Below are 22285 nucleotides of genomic sequence, written 5' to 3'. Positions count from 1 at the left end.
CTTTTGTTTTCTGATACAAAAAGCGTTTAGAAATACTGTTGAAATGTGTTGTTAAACCCCTTAATACATCGTTTATGGTGGGACAATTAATATTTACTAATGTGAGTATAAACTAAATTTTAAGATCGTTGAAAGGGAATAGAAATGAACGCGGAATATTTGCGTCAGAGCTACATGACATCATCTCGGTGCGCCGCAGAGTTGACTGAAAGTTGAGTGAATGTTGATGTTGTGGCTGTAGTTATGAGTGCCATTCACCGGGCTTTAAAGACACACTTCGGATTCGACCAGTTTCGATCTCAGCAGCAGGAAGATGCCGTGAACGCGGTGCTAAAGGGTGAAGACACACTTACACTGGACTGTTATGATATGAAATAAATAAATGAGTTAGCTGAATGCTAGTGCAGCTGATGGTTAACGTCAAAAGAGTCCGTGATAATGACAGCCACAGTACAGTGGTGCTGTTTCAAGATGTGTGTGTGTATAAATAAATAAATAAATATATATGTGTGTGTGTGTGTATGTGTATATAATATATGTATATATGTGTGTGTGCTTGTGTGTTTGTTTTCTCTCTCTCTCTCTCTCTCTCTCTCTCTCTCTCTCTCTCTCTCTCTCTCTCTCTCTCTCTCTCTCTCTCTCTCTCTCTCTCTCTCTCTCTGTGTGTGTGTGTGTGTGTGTGTGTGTGCGCGCTCCCTCGCAGGTGACAGGGATGTGTTTGTCCTGATGCCCACTGGAGCAGGGAAGTCTCTGTGCTATCAGCTGCCTGCTCTTGTGGCCAGTGGCATCACTCTGGTCATCTCTCCTCTGATCGCACTCATCCAGGTCAATCCCATCTTCAGACATCTACAGGCATCTGCCTATCATGGATAAGCTGGAGGCATTAGCATTAGAGCAGGCCACCAGTTGATATCTAATCATGGCTTCCCCAGAGATACATAGATTTATTGGCTAAACATATATATATAAAAGAGTATTTAAATTACATGTACATCACATTATTTAGTCATTTAGCAGATGCTTTTACCCAAAAGGACTTACAAATGAGGACAATAGAAGCAATCACCTGAAAGCTGAATAAATAATAGTGTTTCTGTAGCTCAAGCGATAGAGCATTGCGTTTGCAAGTACAAGGTTGGAGGTTTTGAATCCTGGGGAACACATGATAGGAGAAATTGTTAGCCTGAATGCAATGTAAGTTGCTTCGGTCCCTAAATGCATAAATATATATATATATATATATATATATATATATATATATATATATATATATATATATATATATATATATATATATATATATATATATAAATAAATATAAATATATATAAATAAATATATATAAATATATATTTATAAGCTTTCCATTGATATATGGTTTGTTATACGACAATATTTGGCCGAGATACAGCTATTTGAAAGTCTGGAATCTGAGCGTGCAAAAAAAAAAAAGAAAGTATTTTTTGCTATTGCTACAAATATACACCAGTGACTTAAGACTGGTTTTTGTGCTCCAGAGTCATATATATAAAATAAATAAAAAGAAAACTATTAGAATTGAAAAAAAAAAAAAATAGGGAACACGTGTTAGAGGGTCTTTTTTTATAATAAATAAAAAGAAAACAAGCAGTTAGGATAGCCAGATAACCGGTTTTCCTGTGATGAGTAATAAAGACTCTTTTGACGGTTGTGTTTCTTCATGATGACACACTCTGTGTTTTTCCTGCTTCAGGATCAAGTGGAGCACCTGAAAGCTCTGAATATTCCTGCGCGGTCCATCAACTCCAAACTCCCCCCGGCTGAGCGACGTCAGATCCTGGCGGATCTGGAGAGCGAGAGTCCCCGGCTCAAGCTGCTCTACATCACTCCAGAGATGGTGGCCTCGCCGTCCTTCCAGCCCTGCTTGAGCTCGCTGTGTGCGCGGGGTCTGCTGGCGTATCTGGCTGTGGACGAGGCTCACTGCGTCTCTCAGTGGGGTCATGACTTCAGGCCGGACTATCTGAAGCTCGGGGACCTGCGCTCCCGTCTGCAGGGGGTCCCGTGTGTAGCGCTGACGGCCACAGCACCCAAGAGAGTGCAGCAGGACATCGAACGCTCGCTGAAACTGCGCTCGCCACTTGTCTTTGCCACTCCTGTTTTCCGAAATAACTTGAAATATGACGTGATATTCCGGGATCTCTTGCCTGATCCTTATGTGCACTTGCTTGCGTTTGCCAAAGAGGCTCTGGGTGGAAATACAGCGGAAAAGGTCAGTCACTGAATTTCTTTGGTTAAGCAAGTTCTTTCACTATTATTTATTCGCCCTCATGTTGTTCTTGAACCTGTTTACATTTCTTTCATCTGCTGGAAACAAAAGTTTAGCATTGAAATGTTTAGCATACAATGATAGGGGAAAAATGCTAAAAATCTATTTTTTGTTTGCATATGTGTCTGTGAGATTGAACTGATATTTTTAATATGCAGTTCAAACTTTAATTATTTAGATATACCTATTTTGTTACGAATATATTTTTCATTTTCTGAATTCTAATGAATTATGCTATTTGGCTGTGGTTTTGGTCATTCGGTCAAATATTTGCTTTAAATATCCAAAATATTTCAAGAAATCTAAATTGATAGGAAAGCAGTATGCGGGTGACTCTTATGTCTTTTCTGGACTTTCATTGTATGGAAAAGAGCAGCTCTGACATTTTGAGAAACATCTTCTTTTGTGATCCTTGAGAAGAATAAAGAGGACGAGTAATTTATTTGAGGCGGAGTCTGATTAAATCGTGTTTGGTCGGCAGGGCTGTGGGATTGTTTACTGTCGCACCAGGGAGAGTTGTGAGGAAGTTGCACATAAGCTGACTAAACTAGGAATCCCAGCCAAGCCCTACCATGCAGGTGAACCCCTCACTGCTTCCTCTTGGTTGTTTGTGGCATTGTGTGTGATGTTGTGCATGTTTTTAAGGGAAAGCTCATTCTGGTTAATGTTTCCTCTCTCTGCAGGGCTGAAGGTGGGCGATCGCACTGACAGTCAGACTGATTGGATGGCCGATAAAGTGCCTGTTATTGTGGCCACCATCAGTTTTGGTATGGGAGTGGACAAGGCCAATGTCAGGTCAGTCCCGCATTGCAAGTATACGCTACAGTTTAAAATCAGAAATATTATTACAATTTAAAGTAACTGTTGTTTGAATAGGTTTTAAAATGTAGTTTATTCCTGGGAATGTGATGACAAGGTTGTAACAAAGTGTAGTAAAAGTCAATAATATCAGAGTAATCAATAATATAATTGGGCTGCCACAAACGACTATTTTGATAATCGATTAATCTAACGATTATTAGAACAATTAGTTGACTAATCGTCGATTATTTCACTGATTAATATTTCACAGACTTTGATTGATTATTCAGGTTTTTGCAGTTAGTTAAATATTGTGTTGGCAAGATTTTATCGTTAGCTAGCTCCACACTGGAGAGCTGCTTTATAACAGAAAATCAAGTTGTAATTTTAACCGAAAGCGACACTGACATGTATAATACTGTAAAGCTGCTTGATTTAAGGCTATCTATTACATGAAGCGCTATATAAATAAGCATGTTGTGCATGGACTCTACTGGCGTAATGAACTGCAGAGCTTGCACAAACATCCATATCACTGTAAGCCGATGCGTTCTTCACTGCTGCTTTCACACCACTGTCGTTTTTTTGTTGTATTTTGTTATTGAAAGGAAAGCGCACAGTAAATATTTACGTATTCATCCAAACAACACTCAGCAGCCTCAGATACAGCTGTGTTTGAAGCGCTGTGTCTTTTCCTCTTGAACTTTGTCCAGGTGGGCTGAATTACAGTCTTGCGCTACAGCGCCACTCTGGTCAAACCGCATTATTGCAGGTTCTTACATTAGGTCAAACAACTAATCAATAGGGCTGGACAGTTAATCGAAAAGCAATCGAATCCGAAATTCATAACGTAATTTGCCCATCTAGGTTATTTCGTTTTTTTTTTTTTATCCTATTACTACTTTCCCCTTAAAAGCATACTACTATAGTCGACGCTATACGAATGTGACCGTTGTGCTCGTGTTATTTTGTCTCACACATGAATGGCACTTTAAAAGAATTTAAACTTTTACACCCAGCACTGCTCATCAGTGTCAGTTCTCTTTTTTACAAAAAAATGAAAGATATGAAATGCACTCTTTCATTTTTTCACCTGTAATAGCTGAGTATGTTTACAATACAACCTTAAACTAAGTGCAAAATTTTTTTATAATAATTGTTCAGTAATCATAATTTAGGTAGAATGTCCAAATAACCGAGGTTTTGATTTTAGGTCAAATCGCCCTAAATAAAATATTAATAGACAATTTTATGTTGTCAATAATGTCGACTGATCATTTCATCGCTAGTGCCTAAACTTTAATTCTTGAGTGTTTTAGTAGATCTGTAGACACATCAGTGCTGTGTGCTGTGTTTGCCACTGCAGGTACTGTAAGTGTAAATCTGTCTGTTTCCAGGTTTGTGGTTCACTGGAATCTGGCAAAGTCTTTGGCCAGTTACTATCAGGAGTCGGGACGAGCTGGACGTGACGGACTGCCCTCGTCCTGCAGGATCTACTACTCACCCAAAGACCGAGATCAGCTCAACTTCCTCATCCGCAAAGAAATCGCCCGCAAACAGGTTGGGAAGGTCATCCAATCTCCACATCTCCATGCTTTGGACTAGTTAAACCGTCTCTGTGTCTGAAATACGGTGTGTTTTGAATTCAGGAGAAGCGAGGGTCAGAGAAAGAGCAAGATAAAGCACCTTTAATGGACTTCGAGGCAATGGTGGCTTTTTGTGAACAAGAAGGGTGAGCTCAAACACAGACACTTCCAATTCTGCATTCAGATTGTAATAAATGTTTAATAAAACAGAATAGTGAAGTTCAAAAACAAACATGCATGAATACCTATAGCTCACTTTATATCCATTTAATACATATAATTTGAAACAATATAAAAATACACAAGTTATTATATATATATTTTTGTATATTTGATCATTTTTTATACGTTTTAATTTTTTCTGGATTCTTTGATGAGCATCATTTGATCAGCACAAAACTGTCCCCCTCTGGTTTCTTCATCTCTGCAGTTGTGTGAGCAAACACCAGAGGACAGTATTTGGCTCGGGGTTCATAGTGGTTGCATTCCCATAAGAAGAGAGGTTGGGAATTTGGTGTTTATTTGTAACGTTCATAATTACGGGGAGCATTTTTCTCAGCCAAACACTTGTTTCTGTGTTTAAAGATCTGCTTCAGCACTGTCGCTGATGAGTGTTGTTTATATTCAGCTTAAAGTGTGTGCCACCATCACTGGCTCACTTTGATCACTGTGTGATATCACATTTTATTTTAGCCCACTGTGGTCTGCTGCCATCTTCCTCTTTATTGCTGAGCCCATGTTTCAGACGGCCGAGACTCTGTTTTTGCTCACTGTCGTACAGCAGCCACAGCGCCCATAAACACATCCAGTCACGATCAGAGCCACGAACGTCACTGCAGTAGAACGAAACACAGAGTTAATCACATGTGTCAAATCATCCGACTAAACTAACTTAACATTTGACTGCTGTCTCTAATCTAATGAGTGGCTTCTGCCAGTTTTTAGGAATTTAATGAAATCTAGTGATGTCTAATGTGGGCTGTTGTCGTCGTATCATGAGGAATCAGATTTTTCCTGATCTTTTGAGATTATTGTACAGTAAAAGAGGCCAACAATAAAAACTCTTAACATTCAGATCTCAAGACATCCTTTCCAGTCCAGAAATCAAATCTTGGATTTGTGATGTTAGAAACTTTAACATACATCCTCCCGCATTTACAGTCAACTGCTTGTTAGAGTTTTTAATGTCAGTTTAAGTGCGGTGGCCTCACTAAAATAGCCAGCTAAGTATGGATGTGCGCTGGGTGGAAGCCTTTAATCGCAGTAGAAGCTCTCATAAGTCCTCCGCCTTGTGTTCAAATAAACCCCTTCCAAAACGACTGCAGATGTGGCCCCGGCGCGGAGATGTAATGATGGTGTAGTGATGGGGAGCTTACAGAAGAACAGCAGGAGGATGAGAAACGCCGTCTGCGTGAGCGGGTGGGCTTGAGGAAGAGCCTGCAGTTTGGTCCAGACGTTCTGGAGGATCCCCGTGATTTCCTCTGAAGCGCTCATTCTGACTGCGGTCGAAATACAAACAAACATTAGCGACCGTGAGACCCACTGAGTCAGATATAGACTTACATTTCTCTCTGGAAAACAACTGATTTGATAACTGTATAGATTATTATATGATTGTAGCATGTATCTGTGAAGGGAACAGACTGTCTTCAGAACAGTTTACATGGCACTTTCTTTGTATCTTACCTCAGTGTAACGATAGCTAATGAAGTAAACTCCGTGAACGCAGCGCTGCTGTGTATGTGGGGTTTCTTATCTGCCGATCCGAAAGAAGGCCGAGAATGAATTTGCACTTATACAACGGTTAGTTCTGGTCCTTGATTCTGATTGGCTGAGCTGCGGTCGGACCTGTTGTAAATTACTCCACATACACCTTTGTTTACGTTTGTGTGTTGCTCGGCAACCACTTTATTGCAAGCACAACTGATTCCGAGGAACTACATTGTGTGGTGGAAAATTTTTTTTATTATTATATTATTTGCTTAGTTTTATTCTGTGAAACCTTACTACATATATATGGAATAACGGTTTTATAAAAGCTAAAAGCCCCGTGAAGCTGTGGTTTAGTGAATTTATAACAGCCGAGGGGCGTTGTTAGGCACGACGCCAAGCGGAGTTGCGTATAGCTTTATCTCAGTTAGCCCGTCTAATGGTTTTGTTTAGAGTAACGTGAAAATAGACCCATATTTTTGCATGGCACAAGTGTGTAAATGTGGTGGATTCAAAAAAATCCTGCAGATACGCTGTGATAAAATAAAACACGCGACAGAGAGAGACATTTCCAGTGTCTTAAAAGCGTTGTATTAGCACATTTCAGGTTTTAGATTAGCCTATACTGCATGTGCTGTTGGTCGACTCATCATGTGTTCACAGATTGCTTATTTAACTCTATAAGCATTTAAGAAGGATGTTTTATAGAATAACTGGTCTTATGGTGTTGGCAGTGTATGTGTTGGCAGTTATTCAATTTAATGGCTGTATTTCAGCACTGAGTCAGTGCATAATGTTTCCTGTGATGAAACCTTGTCTTCCTGTTGTGTTCAGTGGTAAAATGTTAAGTGGTATTTTTTTAAAGCAGCTAGACGGAGAGAGATGGAAGCTGGTAGTTAAACTTCTGCTGTGGAGGGTGTTTCCAGCAGGACAGATGCCTGTGGGTGTGCCATCACAGTATAAAATAAACCCTGCTGATGAAAGAATCATTCCTCTTGGATTTTTCCTTTATAAAATAATTTTCGATCGCCCCATAATTGAATCTTACCACAAGTGTGTATTTCTGTCTGATCTCTTTCTACCATCAGTAAAAGTTTAGCAGAGCACTGTGACTCTATTCTGTTGAATCAGCTGTTTCTAGTTTTTATATCTGTTTGTCTATGGGATGCCATTTTGGTGTCTGCTCAAATTTGATATGAATAGAGAGCATATTTAAATGATCATTCATTCAATCGATTCGTTCAAATGGCTGATTCATTCGGAAACGAAGCAAGTGACTGCCTTTGTGAATGGTTCACTGAATCATTGATTCACTCTATTCATTTAAAAACATGGATTCATTAATGAAACATCGCTGTGTGTTTAATCTGAGACACAACAGTTCTCCGAGGGCTTTTATTTTCACTGGTGAAATTACTGGCATTGTGTCTAAAATGCAACTATACACACCTGTACCTTATCTTCTTTTTTTAGGTAAAAACTTTTATGTAACCTATTTTTGTCTTTCTACCAGCCAATGATGAATCTGAAAGTAACACATGCAACTTTCACATCTAGTGCTGTTAATGTTATGGTTTTTTTAGCAAATAGTTTGCTCCATAAATTCAGTTCAACAGCATTAAGCTGAAGAGGGTAAACTTAATCACTTGACTGAATCTACACATGTATTTTAGGTGTCCTTGCTCCGTCCAAGCCAAAAATGTATGTCTCTGAATGAGCGCTGTAGCGTATTCTTCAACCCCGATGTACTGTTAATACGACCCATTTCAGGAGCTGCCAAAATTATATTTTTAAATCAGCTAGGGCTATAGAAATGCAACTTAATTTTACGAGTAAATCTCCAAATTATGCGTAGGCTATCCTTCTTTCCACCTGACTCCCCACATCTATTTTTAACGCCCATCAATGGGGATAAAGCCTTCTTTAGGAGGGTCAGACCCACACACCCAAATATTAAAGAAGTTATTTTGAAGACTGTTGGTAACAAAGCTGTTTTGGTTACCGATGACTTTAATTTCTACTATAAATTATGAGATATTTTTTAAATTCTCTTCTTTTATGTTCCATAGTTTGCTTGCTGACGAATGGGTAAAACTTAGTGGTTTGAAGGACGGTGTGAAAGAAGAAAACGGTTCACCGGTTCTTTTGCGCTCGACGTAATGGTGTCATTGGGGATGATTGCCCTTGATTCAAGCCTTCGGTTTACCCGCGCTCATAACACTAGCACAGAATCAGTTCAGAAACAATCACCAAAAGAATCAGTTCAGTTCAGACGCCCTGTGTGTAGGTCTGCTCCACGCTGAATCACACATGCACAGTATCATCAGCTCCTCGGTTCTCGAATCGGACACGTCCAACAGAAACGGTTCTTGACTCGAGAACGAGTCAATCGTTCGTTCATTATCTGGCTCAGCTCGGTGCTCATCTTCAGTTCTCTCTTCACAGCAGTTCAGTCAGTGTACTGTTTGAGTAAATGAATTACTCCGGGATATTGGTTTATTTTAACTCAGAGGGAGTATCAGCCACATTAAAAAAGTTAACATCTTAAGTCATTTGTGGATTAATGCGTATTGGAGACACGAACCGTTTAAAACGATTTAGTTCGATTTGGTGAACTGGTTCAAAAAGATCCGGTTACATCGAATGATTCGTTCGCGAACCGGATATGACAAACTGCTTTGTTTTGAACTCTCTCACAACAGACACGGAAGAGAAGACAATGCTGAATAAAGTCTTAGTTTTTGCTATTTTTGGACCAAAATGTATTTTTGATGCTTCAAAATATTCTAACTGACCCTCTGATGTCACATGGACTACTTTGATGATGTTTTTCTTACCTTTCTGGACATGGACAGTATACCGTACACACAGCTTCAATGGAGGGACTGAGCTCTCAGTCCCTCCATTGAAGCTAAAATATCTTAAACTGTGTTCTGAAGATGAACGGAGGTCTCACAGGTTTGGAACGACATGATGGTGAGTCATTTATGACATAATTTTTATTTTTGGGTGAACTAACCCTTTAAATAAAATATTTTAATGTCATCTAATGATTCTTGTTCTGAATATGCCATTAATTACATTTTGGTTGGTGTCTTTTGTAAGTCTTAGTAAAAATGTATGAAAGTAATTATTTTTTGCTCCGAAATAATGCAATTAAAAAATCACGACACATTCTAATCTCTGGAGGGGAAAGAATAAAGCTGTATTAAGCTTTAATTGTTTATAAGCATGAAACCCCCTGGTCTTCCTTGACCCAAATATGTATTCGAACAACAATTTACAAACTCATAACCAAATTCATATTCACAAAATAGCTTTTGCAAATGCACAATCAAGTTTACATTCGCAAAATAAGGTCCATAAATGCAAAAGTGCATGAATATGCACAATGCAATTGTTTTTCAATGTTTCTGTGAATTTGCAAGCTGTCTTGTGTGTGAATCGCTATGCATTTTGAGAATTTGCTGCCAGGGCCCAATTTACATATTGCAGTTTTATTAAACTTACATTCTCTTTAACCAGTCAGATGTGTGAACCCAGCCAGTCCTTAACACAGCTTATGATTCAGGAAGCATAGCTTTACACTGTTTTGACATTCAGATAACCAGACTCCAAATTTTTGTAGTTTTTGATTATACAATTAGTTATTTGCAAGGCTAGATATTGTTATGTCCACTAATCAATGCATTGAACCATTGAGCAAGGCTGTGTATGGTTGGCTAGATTAAAAACACATTAGATTGATGAAAGAGAGCATCTCTTTTTGAAAAACACATTTGGCAAATTATGGATTCAATTAGGGCTGTGCAAAAAATCGAATGCGATTTTCATGCACATCTCATCAGTAAAGACGCTCCTGTAATTAGAAGTATATCTCCAGCACGTGCGTTAAGATCAGGGCTGCCAGGTTTTCACAACAAATCCTGCCCAGTTGCTTCTCAAAACTAGTCCAAAACTAGCCCAATCGCGTTTCCAGGAGGTTCCCCGATAAAAATTGCTTCCCGGGGTTAAAATAATTTTTTTTTGGAAGGGTTGCCTTGGTAAAATTCGCATTTTAGGGCCTAAATATCACGTTATTGGTATTGGGGTTGCTTCAAACCGCGGCCATGAAAAACAATCGCAGACTTGGCAACACTGGTACAGGTGGAGCGGCAGTTACTACACAGAGCCGTAGTCTACCGATAACTAACACAAAATTGTTTTCAAAATCGATAAAAAGGATCGCCTGCGATTTTAACATCGATTTTGTGTAGATTGTCAGTGAATTACGGCTCGGTGTAGTAAATGCCAACCGGTGTTGCCAAGTCTGTGGTTGTTTTTCATGTCCGCAGGTCGAAGCGACCCCAATACAAATAACGTGATATTTAGCCCCTAAAATGCGAATTTTTACCAAAGCAACCCTGCTAAAAAACGTATATTTTAACCCCGGGAAGCAATTTTTATCGGGGAACCTCCTGGAAACGCGATTGGGCTAGTTTTGGACTAGTTTTGAGAAGCAACTGGGCAGGATTTGTTGTAAAAACCTGGCAACCCTGATCCGAACGCACGTGCTGGAGATATACTTCTAATTACAGGAGCGTCTTTACTGATGAGATGTGCATGAAAATCGCATTCGATTTTTTGCACAGCCCTAGATTCAATAATCAATTCATACCCATAGAAACATGTGAATGCATAGTTTTGTGGTTCTAAACTATGCTTTGCATTCGTGAATATTGTTTTGTGAATGTACTGTACATTTGGTTGCGCTTATGTAAATTGTATTTTGTCAATATTAATTTGGTTTTGGGAATTCATTTTGTCACTTTTTTAGCCCCATATTAGACAACTACATATAACAATTGCAAGACCTTCACTTTTCTTCGTCATGTTTGGTATTTTGGTGATTTTTATTTAATGTGTGAAGTCAGTTCTCCTCAAGTTCACACGTCAACATCATGAGCCACTAATGTTTCACAAACACAAAGCGTCATTGTACTTTTTCAACATCAAGTGTAATCAATGTGTAGTACACGATTGTTTTGATACATTTTTTACTTGAAATGTGTTAGTAAAAGAATAATCAGATTGAATTTCTTTCTTTGTGTGCATCTATATGACGTGGTTATATTACAGCAGTTTTTTTTTCTAAACAGATTTTTAGGTAATGACAAATTATTAGCTGGAACTGTATCAGTCATTGTTGCTATGATTTATGAGTCAAGGGCAGTTTGGGAAATAGTCAAGGTTGACACTGCAGAAAATTAATGTCATGACCAAACAAAAAGTGCATTAATCTCATCTCATCACATTATTCACAATGTTGCTAGTTAAATTAAATTACCAACAGAATTATGCTTATATTTGATATATAGCCCAGCCCAGTTTGTTTTGTCAAACTCTGTACACAGTTTGAGAGTTCAGAGTCTTTTGTGGGCCGCTATGCAGCTGAACCTTTCCCCTCCCATTCCTGCTCTGTAAATGTCTCTCAAGAGTTTTTAAGTTGGAGATGTTCTGCTGACCAAGTCATTATTTTCACGCTCACAGTTATTCAAGGACATTAACACAAATACACACAGTCCTACATGTGTCTGCTCTCACCTTATTCTCCAGTTGTTTCCCCGTAACACTCTTCACATGAACTTGTGTGAAGTTTTGAGCGCTCTGTCCCGTCACACAGTTATCGTGAGCTGCTAGTCATGCTGTGTTTGAGATTTCCAGTATTACGAATCTTTTGGGACGGGCTGTGTAGCTCCTACAGCACACAGCACACGTTCTGTCAGTCTCTCTCTCTCTCTGTTTACCATGTCCTTCCCCTCCCCCTTTTTTGTGTGGCTCGTCTTTTCTCCTCCCCTCAAATCACTGTGGAAACCGTTTTTTTTCTCCTCCTTTTGTTAAACTAAGTCTGGAGGCCCTTTTTGAAAGTGTCTGTTTTGTGTTATAATACTTGTGTGTGTGTGTCTATAAACCAGATTTGGAAAACAAATGCATGGCCCTGTAAAGTAGGTAAAGTAAAAAAAAATTCACACCTTTTATAGAGTATATAGTGTTAAGAGGATACATTTTACCCCAAAATCAAAAAAGCCAAGCATATGAATAAATAAATAAGCGCTGTCAAGCGATTAATCGCTATTAATTACATCCAAAATTAAAGTTTTTGTTTACATAGTATACGTAGGCCTATGTGCGATGTGTATTTTTACACACATACATATTGTGTTTGGATTCAAAAGGAAGGAAAGCATTGCTCTCTATGTGGCTATAGAAATCATTAATGTGAAAAATGAACAGCGGGGAGTGGACTTCTGGTCATGGGCGGCAGTGCTGGCACAGAGGGGCTTTGTAAATATGTTTTGGGAGGGTTTCTGCCTCTCTGTGGCCCTGCAGTACCAGCTATTTCAGACTCTGAAACCTGAAACCCTGCAGTCAGTGAAGTGAGAAGCCCACATATCTATTTTAGAGTTCAGTCTACACAGCAGGTGTGAGAAACTGGTAGAAAACCTCTCTGTTCTTCATTACAAGGGTGGTTCACCAAAACAATAGTATTTGTAAACAGAAGTTGTCATTTACTCAGCCATTCGACTTACTCTCTTAACATGGAACACAAAAGGAGACTGTTTTCCAGACAGTGAAATTAATGCACATATGAAACAAAATGCACATGCAATATAAGATCTACTGTAACAATCAACACCATCATGTTAACACACAACATTAAATAAGATGAAACCTTAAAACTTTGATGTACATGACTTAAAAGAAATAAGAAAAACTATGTTTTTTTATCAGTTAAGATGTGAAGTGTTCTGGGAATGTCAGTGAACAGTTTTTTACTGTAAATTGAGATGACTTTTTCACTTCCAAAACCTGTCAGTTTGTGTTCAGCGTCCTGAGAGTTTGGTTTTATTTGTTACTCCTGTTAATCATGTCATCATTCTTCATTTCCAGGTGCAGACATGCCACCATCTCACAGTTTTTTGGCAATCCGAAGCCCAACTGCGCCGGCGCGTGTGACTTCTGCCGCGACCCCAAATTGGTGCGCGCTCAGCTGGCGAGAGCAGCCGCCCTCAGCACCAGGACAGGCCCGGGACAGAGCGCGGAGCCCAGGGGGCCCTTCGGCTTCGACCCTGAACTCTACGCCGGAGGCAGGAAGGGTTACGGCTTTGAGAGGTCAGCTGACCTCGTACTGAAGCAGCTGCAGTGTGTGATCAGAGCTGTTCATCTCTGGAGACTCAGAGCTTCTGTGTGTGTGTGCAGATACGATGAGGAATGGGGCAGTGAAGAAGATGACTCCGAGAAGAGGAAGAAAGAATTCGGAAGTCTCTTCAGGAAACAGATGAGTCTCAGAAGGGTGAGCACACGGACAGGGCACTCACTAACTAGCTAAAGGACAAATGGTGAATCTCATAAAAAAAAAAAAACAGAAATGTTACTCAAGCCTGTGAATAATAATAAAAAAATAAAAACAAGGTAACTGTGACATTTTATCTCAGAATTCAGAATTGTGGAATATAAACTCATAATTGTGAGTTAAAGGGATAGTTCACCCAAAAATGAAAATTCTGTCACTAATTACTTTAATTACGGTTGAATCACTGATGTCACATGGATCATTTTAACAATCTCCTTGCTACGTTTCTGAGCCTTGATTGTGTTAGGATCCTTTACAGTCACAAGAGGGTGGGAAGTTAATGACAGAATTTACATTTTTGGGTGAACTATCCCTTTAAAGTTAAATTCTGAGAAATGTACGGTTCGTACGTCTTGCTGCGTCGACGGTGATACTGGTGTTAAACCACAACACCTCTTACATCACTTGCCCACCGCGGCACCCCCACCGTCTTTTAGATTTTTTTATAGTAATAAAAATCATTTAGTTCAGTAAAAGAACAGACACTACAATTAAAAACATGCTGAACGCTAGTCACATCACAGATCAGATTTAATTTCTCCAGTGAGGAGAGCTGACTGACGGGAAGAGCGAGGTGAGACAGACAAGACCGCTGCGGATCAATTAGTTTCGAAACTAAATTCAAGAGCGCCTGTTTGGCAATATTTTGGATTTTTTAAATCCTGTTGACTTTCGTTTTCGAAATTTCGTTTTTTGTGTCGTTTCATATTTAATTGGTTCAACAGTGTTTGTTGATGTGTATTTTATTTAAACTTTGTGTCATTTATTTATTTTATTTCACATCAAGGTGTAATCATTTTACTAATAAACATTCTATATTTCTTATTTATTTGGTTATATATTAAACGTTTACTTATTTCCAGTTTTGTATACCTTATCTATTTAAACTTTACGCAAGTTATTTGTTATTTTATATTAGTCATAGCCTGCCCTATAGCATGTTTTCTAAATAGGCTAAAGTGAGTTTGATGTTGTATTTTGTTGTTGCATTCAAGCAATTGCACTGAATTGACGCGAATTCAAAAGTGAAAGTAAAATGCGCATGGCACTTTTAAGCTATTTAAAATTAAAAAAGAAATAAAAAGAAGGTGATACTGGTATTACCGGTGTTGTCACACGTCGATTAACCGGTGGCAACATTTCTTCACCGTCACAACCCTACTGTTCATACTATTTCAATATTTTTGTAAAAAAAAAATTGTACAAAGAATAGAAAATTCAAACAAATCATTTTTAACAATTTCTAATAATATCTTCACGGCCACTTTTGCATTCTTGTTGAATAAAAGCACTAATTTCTTTCAAAAATCCTATAAACCCCAAACAGTAAAAGGACTGTAATACAGTTTATTCCAATAAAGTATTGTAGTAAATACTTACATGATGCATACATACTTTATAATTTGAATGATATATTCTTCTCACATCACAAAAATTAGAAATTAGATCTTTTTTTGACATTACATTAATGATAGACAGGGGAAAATGTGCTCACATTTAATGGCATGCAATCACACAAGTACAGTGATAGATTCCCGTGAAAAACAACTCGACTGCAATCCTCCTTGACTTCACCCTCACAGTCTGAGTCTGTGCCAGAACATTCCTCCATTCCTCTCTCTCTCTCTCTCTCTCTCTCTCTCTCTCTCTCACACGTTTTCCAGCTGTGTGTTTGAGGCCTCCCCCAGAAAAGCTGAGCTGTACGGAAGAGTTTTCTTTAGAAAACAGGAAATCGAATAATGATTTACTTTCTCTATACAAGTTGCATTTTACAAAATCATAGACTTTTAAGTTTTGCACAGGTAACACCACTCAAATTTCTGTTGTTTATTATGAATTTATAGTACCAGCACGTATGTATTTGTTGCTGTTAGGAGAATACAGAGATTTGAGCATGTTAAACCAGTGATGCCGTCATCAGCTTCTCTTCTGTTTTCTTGTTCATAGACGTCAGATGTGGCTAAAGAGACGTTTGTTCCACCAGGTCAGTTCCAGAGTTGTTACATATGTAGTTCTCCGTGCTCAGGACATTTGATTCAATAAATTCGACACACTGTTTCATTTTGCAATCCTGCTGATGAAGGCCAGCGTCCTGCAGAGTTTAGCTCCAGCAGCAACACACTTTTCTTCAGAACCGTGTTTCAGGGTTGAGCTCTGCAGGCCGGTGGCCCTCCAGGAGCAGGTCTGGAGTAAAGCTTCACACTCTTCATGTTTTCTCAGATGATGATTGCATGTTGAGGGATGCCAGCAGTCAGAGAATCCCCAGACTCACAGTGAAGGTATAACACCACATCCTCCAGACTGTTTCACACTTAATAAGAGGAGAGATTCATTTGTACATAAGCCTGTAACGTCAGTTGTTCACATTCAGCAACATATCCATATCATATCCATAAGATGATAACATGGCATTTAGATATTTAGCATCAATAAACTGTCTTAAATACAGCATTATATTACTCATCTGTTCTCTTTTTGTCATTCGTCATCGAAAAATCTGTACCAGTCAATTAATATTACTCATGTAGTACTTGCGTTTTATTTCTTGTGTGCAAAGTTTTTTGTTTTAGTATAGTAGTGGATATTAATCGTTCATAGAAAAACCTGTATGCAACACTGTGTCCCATCCAAACAAAGCAAAGATTAAAAAACAAAAAATGTCCTGTGTTAAGTCTGAGATTTCCAGCTGTGTTTGTTCTGGGTAGGACAGTGAACAGTGCTGCCCTCTGCTGGCACACAAGTGCACTGGCGTCTCCAACTCTGTCTGAAACCTCTGCATATTCAAAGTATTTGTGTGTGTTTTAGAGCAGAGACCACTGCCTGTCTCTCCTGCAGGAGTGTCTGACCAACCACAGGGGGGCAGCAGAGCTCTCACACAGGTAATGCAGACATCAAACAACATCACCGTCTTATTGTTGCAATGCTAGATCTTTCTGTTTCAAAATCCTCCTTAGATGCAGCAGTTTTTGTCCATTGGTGGTAGTGGTGTGTGCATTTATCAAGGATAATACTAGGGCTGCAAAATGATTAGTCGCAATTAATCGACTCAAAATAAAAGTTTGTTTACACACTTTATGTACGGTGTATATTATTATGTATATATAAATACACACACATACATGTATATATTAAGGGAAATATGTTAGATTTATCATTTATATGTAACATATATGAAATTATTTACAAGTGTTACAAGTACATAAAAAGTATATATAAAAGATATATAAATATATATATATATATACATTATAAAAATACACAGTACACACACAAAGTATGTAAACATTTTAAAAACTTTAATTTTGAATTGATTAATCATGTTGCAGAATACAAACACTTATACAGATCAAAAGTTTATATGATGTAAATTTATTTATTTATTACTCTTGTGCTTTATTTGGTCAAAAATACAATACAAATGTGAATAAAAAATGGTATTACTATTTAAGATAACTATTTTCTATTTGAATATTCAGCATCATTGGTCTTCAGCATCACATGATCCTTTAGAAATCATTCTAATATTCATGAATTCTTTATAGTTCAAAAGAACAGCATTTATTTGAAATAAAACTCTTCTGTAACTAAGTCTTTACTGTCACTTTTGAACAGTGTAATGCATCCTTGCTGAATAAAAGTATCAATCAATCAATCAATCATTGTCACTGATCCCAATCTTTTTAATAGTTGTGTATGTCAATTTCCCAGATCGCTTATGGTTTCTTGATAATATCTTGCGAAAATCATCCTGGAACTATCTGTTGTCATAAATGTTTGGGGACATGTCATTATTATATATAATCTATAGTCTATAATCTAATTTAACATGTAGTCTTCTACAATAGGATTGCATGCATGCAAGGTCAAAAAAACGCTTTAGTTTTCTCAAAATATGCATTTAATATCACCTCATTTTCCAGCGATCTTCAAATGATTCGTTCGAAGCAGTTCAAAGATTCATTTTCTCTAAACCCCTCCTTTCCGTGAGCCTGCTCTTCTCTGATTGGTCAGATGGCCTAGTCTGTTGTGATTGGTCTACGACGTACAGCAGTATTGGAAATGATAATAGTTCGGATTTTGAACGCTCTATAGAAAATATAAACATCTATTATTTTTCATACTTCCAGGATGTGATTCTGCTGGTCCAAATAAACAGGATACTGATCCATCTTTGAACAGCAAGCATTTTGTGAATCCCACAGATTAGAGACGCAGTCGTGTTTGAAGGCGGGTCAAGATGTTCATAGAACATAGGAGTGCATTATGCAAATGTGTTTCCTCGTGATGTGTAGCCATCACGGAAATAGGATTTGAGTTACTAACGACTCTTTTAGGCTGTTCAGAGTCGATTCTTTATTAGCTTTACAACTTTGCAGATCATTGACATTCACATACAGTTACTTTACACACTGCATGAAAGACAATTTTGGAAATGGCATGATGGGGCACTTTAATGTTATTAAAAAGTTAAGTAATGTCATATTTAATCTGATGTTATTTGTAATGGTTATTTTGGTATATATTCTTCCTATCACACACGTTTTCTCCTTGTGCAGCTCTGACACACTTGACGAGGCTGTAGAAATAGAGCACGAGATCTTCAGAGCCAGTAAATCAGCAAACCTCTACAAGGCTTCGGTTCTCAAGAGAGTGAGTGTTACTAATGCTCGGCTGTGTGTTAATCTCATCTCATTCAAAACTAATTGTCTGTTTGTGCATTTATCAGTGACATGCTACAATAAATTCACTTATAACTCTCTCCAGGTGTCAGAGATGAAGAAAAGCGCAGCTGCAAGTGTTGCTGAAGAGAAACGTTCTGAATCGAATGAAGAGACGGCGACCTGCTCTTCCTCATCTCAACCTCTAGACGGCTTCACTTCGGCCTCTCAAGTCTACTCAGTGAGCCAATCACAGTTTGTCTTTAAAGACAGGTGGAAAATCAAACTTAAAATGTGTTTAAACTAGTGCTGTCAAACGATTAATCGCGATTAATCGCATCCAAAATAAAAGTTTTTGTTTACATGATATATGTATTTGTACGTTTTATTTATGTATACATCAATACACACACATGGATTTATAAATTGTGAACAATTTACATGTATATATTTATATTCATCTAAATGATATCATATATTTAATATATAAATGTAACATATATATATATATATATATGCGTGTATGTATATATACATAACAAATAAACACAGACATATTATGTAAACAAACTTTCATCTTAGATGTGATTAATTGTTTAAAAGCACTAGTTTAAACCAGCTTTCAGTATGAAATAATTAGTGCTGTCAAACGATTAATCGTGATTAATATGTATTTGTACGTTTTATTTATGTATATATGAATACACACACGGATGTATATATAGTGAACAATTTAAATGTATTTACATGTATATATTTATATTCATCTAAACGATATCATGTATAAATATATTTAATATAGAAATGTAACATAAATATATAAATGCATAGGCCTATGTATGTATATATATATATAAATAAAAACCCCACCACTGTCCTCATCTGTAAGTCGCTTCGGATAAAAGCGTCTGCTAAATGAATAAATGTAAATGTAATGTAAATATAAATGTTCATACATGTAAATATTTTTTATTATATATACATAATAAATATACACAGTACACACACTTTTATTTTGGATGCGATTAATCGCGACTAATCGTTTGACAGCTCTATAAATTATATATTACTGGACTTTCCGGGATTCAGTTGGACCAAGAAACATATTTATATAAATTGAAGTTTAATACTGTTTTATCCACAGTGAAAGCAGACAAGTAAAAAATACAAATAGTCGTCATCTTTTTTTAATCCCCTTTTAGCTGAAGAGGAAGCGTGTAGGAGCAGGATTTCGTGGCTCGTCCAGCCTGTTTCAGACAGCTGGAGATCTGCTGAAGAACTCTCAGAAGGAGACGCTTGCCGCAGACAAAACACCTGGAGACCCCATCTGTGAAGAAGAGGAGCAGGTGGAAACCGGAAAAACACTGAAGATGAAAAGCAGTAAAACAACTCCTGCTGACTCGTCTCCCATCAAAGCCAAAACCAGCATGACTTCGCCCCTGAGCAGCCCCAGTAAAAAACTCACTAAGAAACAGCAGAAACTAGCAGAAGCGGCCAAAGACATGCGCCGTATATCACAGTATTTCGGAAAAAAGCAAGTGGACACCACTCAGATGAAAACAGGAAGTGTTATATCAGAGCCTGAGGAAGAAGGATCTCAGAATCACTCGTCTTTACCAAATCACACCGACTTAATAACAAAGAACAGCACGTCGACAGATGTAGAAACCTCTACTGGTGTTCTTCAGCAACAGAGTCCATCTGCAGAAGAGATGGCCAACCGAGACGGGACGCCCACGAACACTGAGATCACAGCAGACCGAGCGGTTCAGGGGTATGACGCAGGAAGACGCATCTTTGAGATTTAACATGAATTCTGAATGTGTTCTGAACTCTTGTTTCTTTGTCCAAACAGAGAGAATCACCAATCTGACGCCCAGAGAAAATCACCAAAACAAGTAACACCACAACTACTCTTTATCAAAAGGGGTCATATCCCCCCTTTAACACTTTTTAGGAGCTGTCTGTCATGTCAGTAGTTTTTATCCACTTATTTCTTTTCCAGTCACATGAGAACAGATCACCGTCTCCTCCTGCGAAACGCAGCCACGTGATGAAGGACGCTAAGAGAGTGACCTTTGACCCGGTGGTGCAGGAGACACAGTTTGACACCGGGGTGAACGGAGACGCCGCTGGGACCTCGCGAACGCCTGTTACGCTCAAAGAAGCTGCTGATATCGTGGTGCGCTGCCTGGATCCGTTCTACAAAAAGGGCAAATTTGCAACAAAGGTGATTTTTCTCAACTGTTGGGTCGCACGTCTGTTTTAAATTTACGATGCTTACAACAAATGTAAAAAACATTCTAACATAAAATATTAAAATATTAATAAATTTTTTTAAATAATTTTACAAGAATATAATAAAATATATATTTTTTACATTTAACTATACACTAATGTTCAAAAGTTTTTAGTTGGTATGGTTTTTTTATATATTTTTGACTGCATTTGGTACATTTTGAATCATTTTCCCCAGGATTTGTTCAAATCCTTTGCCCGTTTTCTCTCCCATCTTCTCACGGAGGGAAAAACTGCAAATCGAGGCCGAGGTGAGACTATCCTTAACCTCATTAAAATCCAACAACAACAGCATAACACAGTTTCTCAGGTGCTGATTTAGCTTTGCTGGTCCCCCCCACAGTGAAGATGGAAGCAAAGAGCCTGATCAAGGGCTTCTTCAGCAGGATTCAGCGCTGTGAGAGCGAGACAGACTGGAGACACTTGAAAGTGGAGGACAGATAGCCGTCTTCTTCATTATGTCCCTTCATCCACACCTCTGGAGCTCCACCGATCCCTTTATTGTCAGAGATGTCGTGTGTTTCGCAGAATGCTGCTGTATATCTCAGGTGTATGGAGATGGCCTTAGCGTACATTGCACATAAATATGAACCGCTATGAAAAAAATACTGTTTTATTTTTGAAGTCAAGCAACAGACCTCAATAGCTGTTATGTAGCATTAGTTGCTTATAATGCACTCAAAGTAGTAGGAACTGTAATGAAATCTACATTAAAAGGCAAATGTTTACAAATGAAAGAATTCATGCTGGATAATTTATGAGGTGTAATTGGTAAGTTGCTTGTCTTTGCTTGTCCGGTTTTCCCAGCAGCCTCGGCTGCTGAAATATTTTCTGCATGTATTTTGTTCACAGGGATTGACAAAAGATCCTTACATGTTTAGGCCATGAACCAAATCAACCCACTCCCAGATGAATCACAACAATAGATGTGTCCCAGTTTACATACTTATGTACTATTCATTTTTCGTAGTATAAATAGTGTGATTAGTTAAAAAAAAAACGAAAATGCGCACGCAAATACCAGAATAACACACTTAAAGAAGTGTGGAAATGTTGCAACTTTAATTACTTCATAATGGAGGAGGGTCTCCAGTCAATCAGATGTTGGATGACAAAAAATCCTTATGACATTCATACACTAGACGATAAGACGATAATAATCTTGTACTTTTAACATCTTTATGAGTGCAAGAACTGCACATCAGCATTTCTAATTGATATAATGGACCCTTTTCACAAGACTGTGATGACGTGTTTCAATGGTTATCATTTTCTTTTGCTATTTGAGCAAATGGAAATGCAAAAACATATTTTGGTTGTACTCTATGATGAGTTTCGCTGCTGAGAAACCTGGATGTGAAGAAGGTCCATTGGATCTGAAATGCTTGCTGTTGTTTTACATTGACTTTTGTTTCTGTAGCAACAGATACTTCTCTGATTGGTGGATCTGTCTTCAGGATTATGGGTAGTGTAGTTCTTCACTGGGAATTAAGCTATTAATGCTTTTGTAAAGTAAAGTTCTTCTATACTTAGC

At 38.0% G+C, this 22285-nt stretch overlaps 2 protein-coding genes across 4 annotated transcripts; one reads left to right on the top strand and one right to left on the bottom strand.

The window, feature by feature from the left end:
* Positions 1-162: 162 nt before the first annotated feature.
* On the top strand, positions 163-21618 carry recql5 (RecQ helicase-like 5). 2 transcript variants are annotated; one of them, XM_059550344.1, is made up of 19 exons: positions 164-337; positions 704-825; positions 1733-2248; positions 2787-2883; positions 2989-3100; positions 4504-4666; positions 4756-4838; positions 13333-13554; positions 13642-13735; positions 15743-15779; positions 16016-16074; positions 16601-16674; positions 18352-18445; positions 18560-18694; positions 19656-20227; positions 20309-20351; positions 20459-20683; positions 20930-21002; positions 21095-21610. In XM_059550344.1, the coding sequence occupies exons 1-19, from the start codon at positions 244-246 to the stop codon at positions 21193-21195; spliced, it is 2916 nt and encodes a 971-aa protein (XP_059406327.1). In that variant the 5' UTR covers positions 164-243; the 3' UTR covers positions 21196-21610. The 2 variants fall into 2 exon arrangements, with proteins under 2 accessions (XP_059406336.1, XP_059406327.1); XM_059550353.1 differs by lacking the exon at positions 20930-21002 and having other exon boundaries at positions 163-337; positions 21095-21618.
* Positions 4872-12169, bottom strand: smim5 (small integral membrane protein 5). 2 transcript variants are annotated; one of them, XM_059550551.1, is made up of 4 exons: positions 11986-12169; positions 6069-6191; positions 5374-5525; positions 4872-5343 (listed from the first exon to the last, which is right to left on the bottom strand). In XM_059550551.1, exons 2-3 carry the CDS (start codon positions 6184-6186, stop codon positions 5434-5436), a joined length of 210 nt encoding a protein of 69 aa, XP_059406534.1. In that variant the 5' UTR covers positions 6187-6191; positions 11986-12169; the 3' UTR covers positions 4872-5343; positions 5374-5433. The 2 variants fall into 2 exon arrangements, with proteins under 2 accessions (XP_059406534.1, XP_059406525.1); XM_059550542.1 differs by lacking the exon at positions 11986-12169 and adding an exon at positions 6379-6594.
* Positions 21619-22285: the final 667 nt, after the last annotated feature.

The sequence above is a fragment of the Carassius carassius genome, chromosome 1 (genome assembly GCF_963082965.1).
Source record: "Carassius carassius chromosome 1, fCarCar2.1, whole genome shotgun sequence".
NCBI lineage: Eukaryota > Metazoa > Chordata > Actinopteri > Cypriniformes > Cyprinidae > Carassius > Carassius carassius.
The sequence above is the reverse complement of the archived record's forward strand: the minus strand, read 5'-3'. Positions and strand labels throughout refer to the sequence as shown.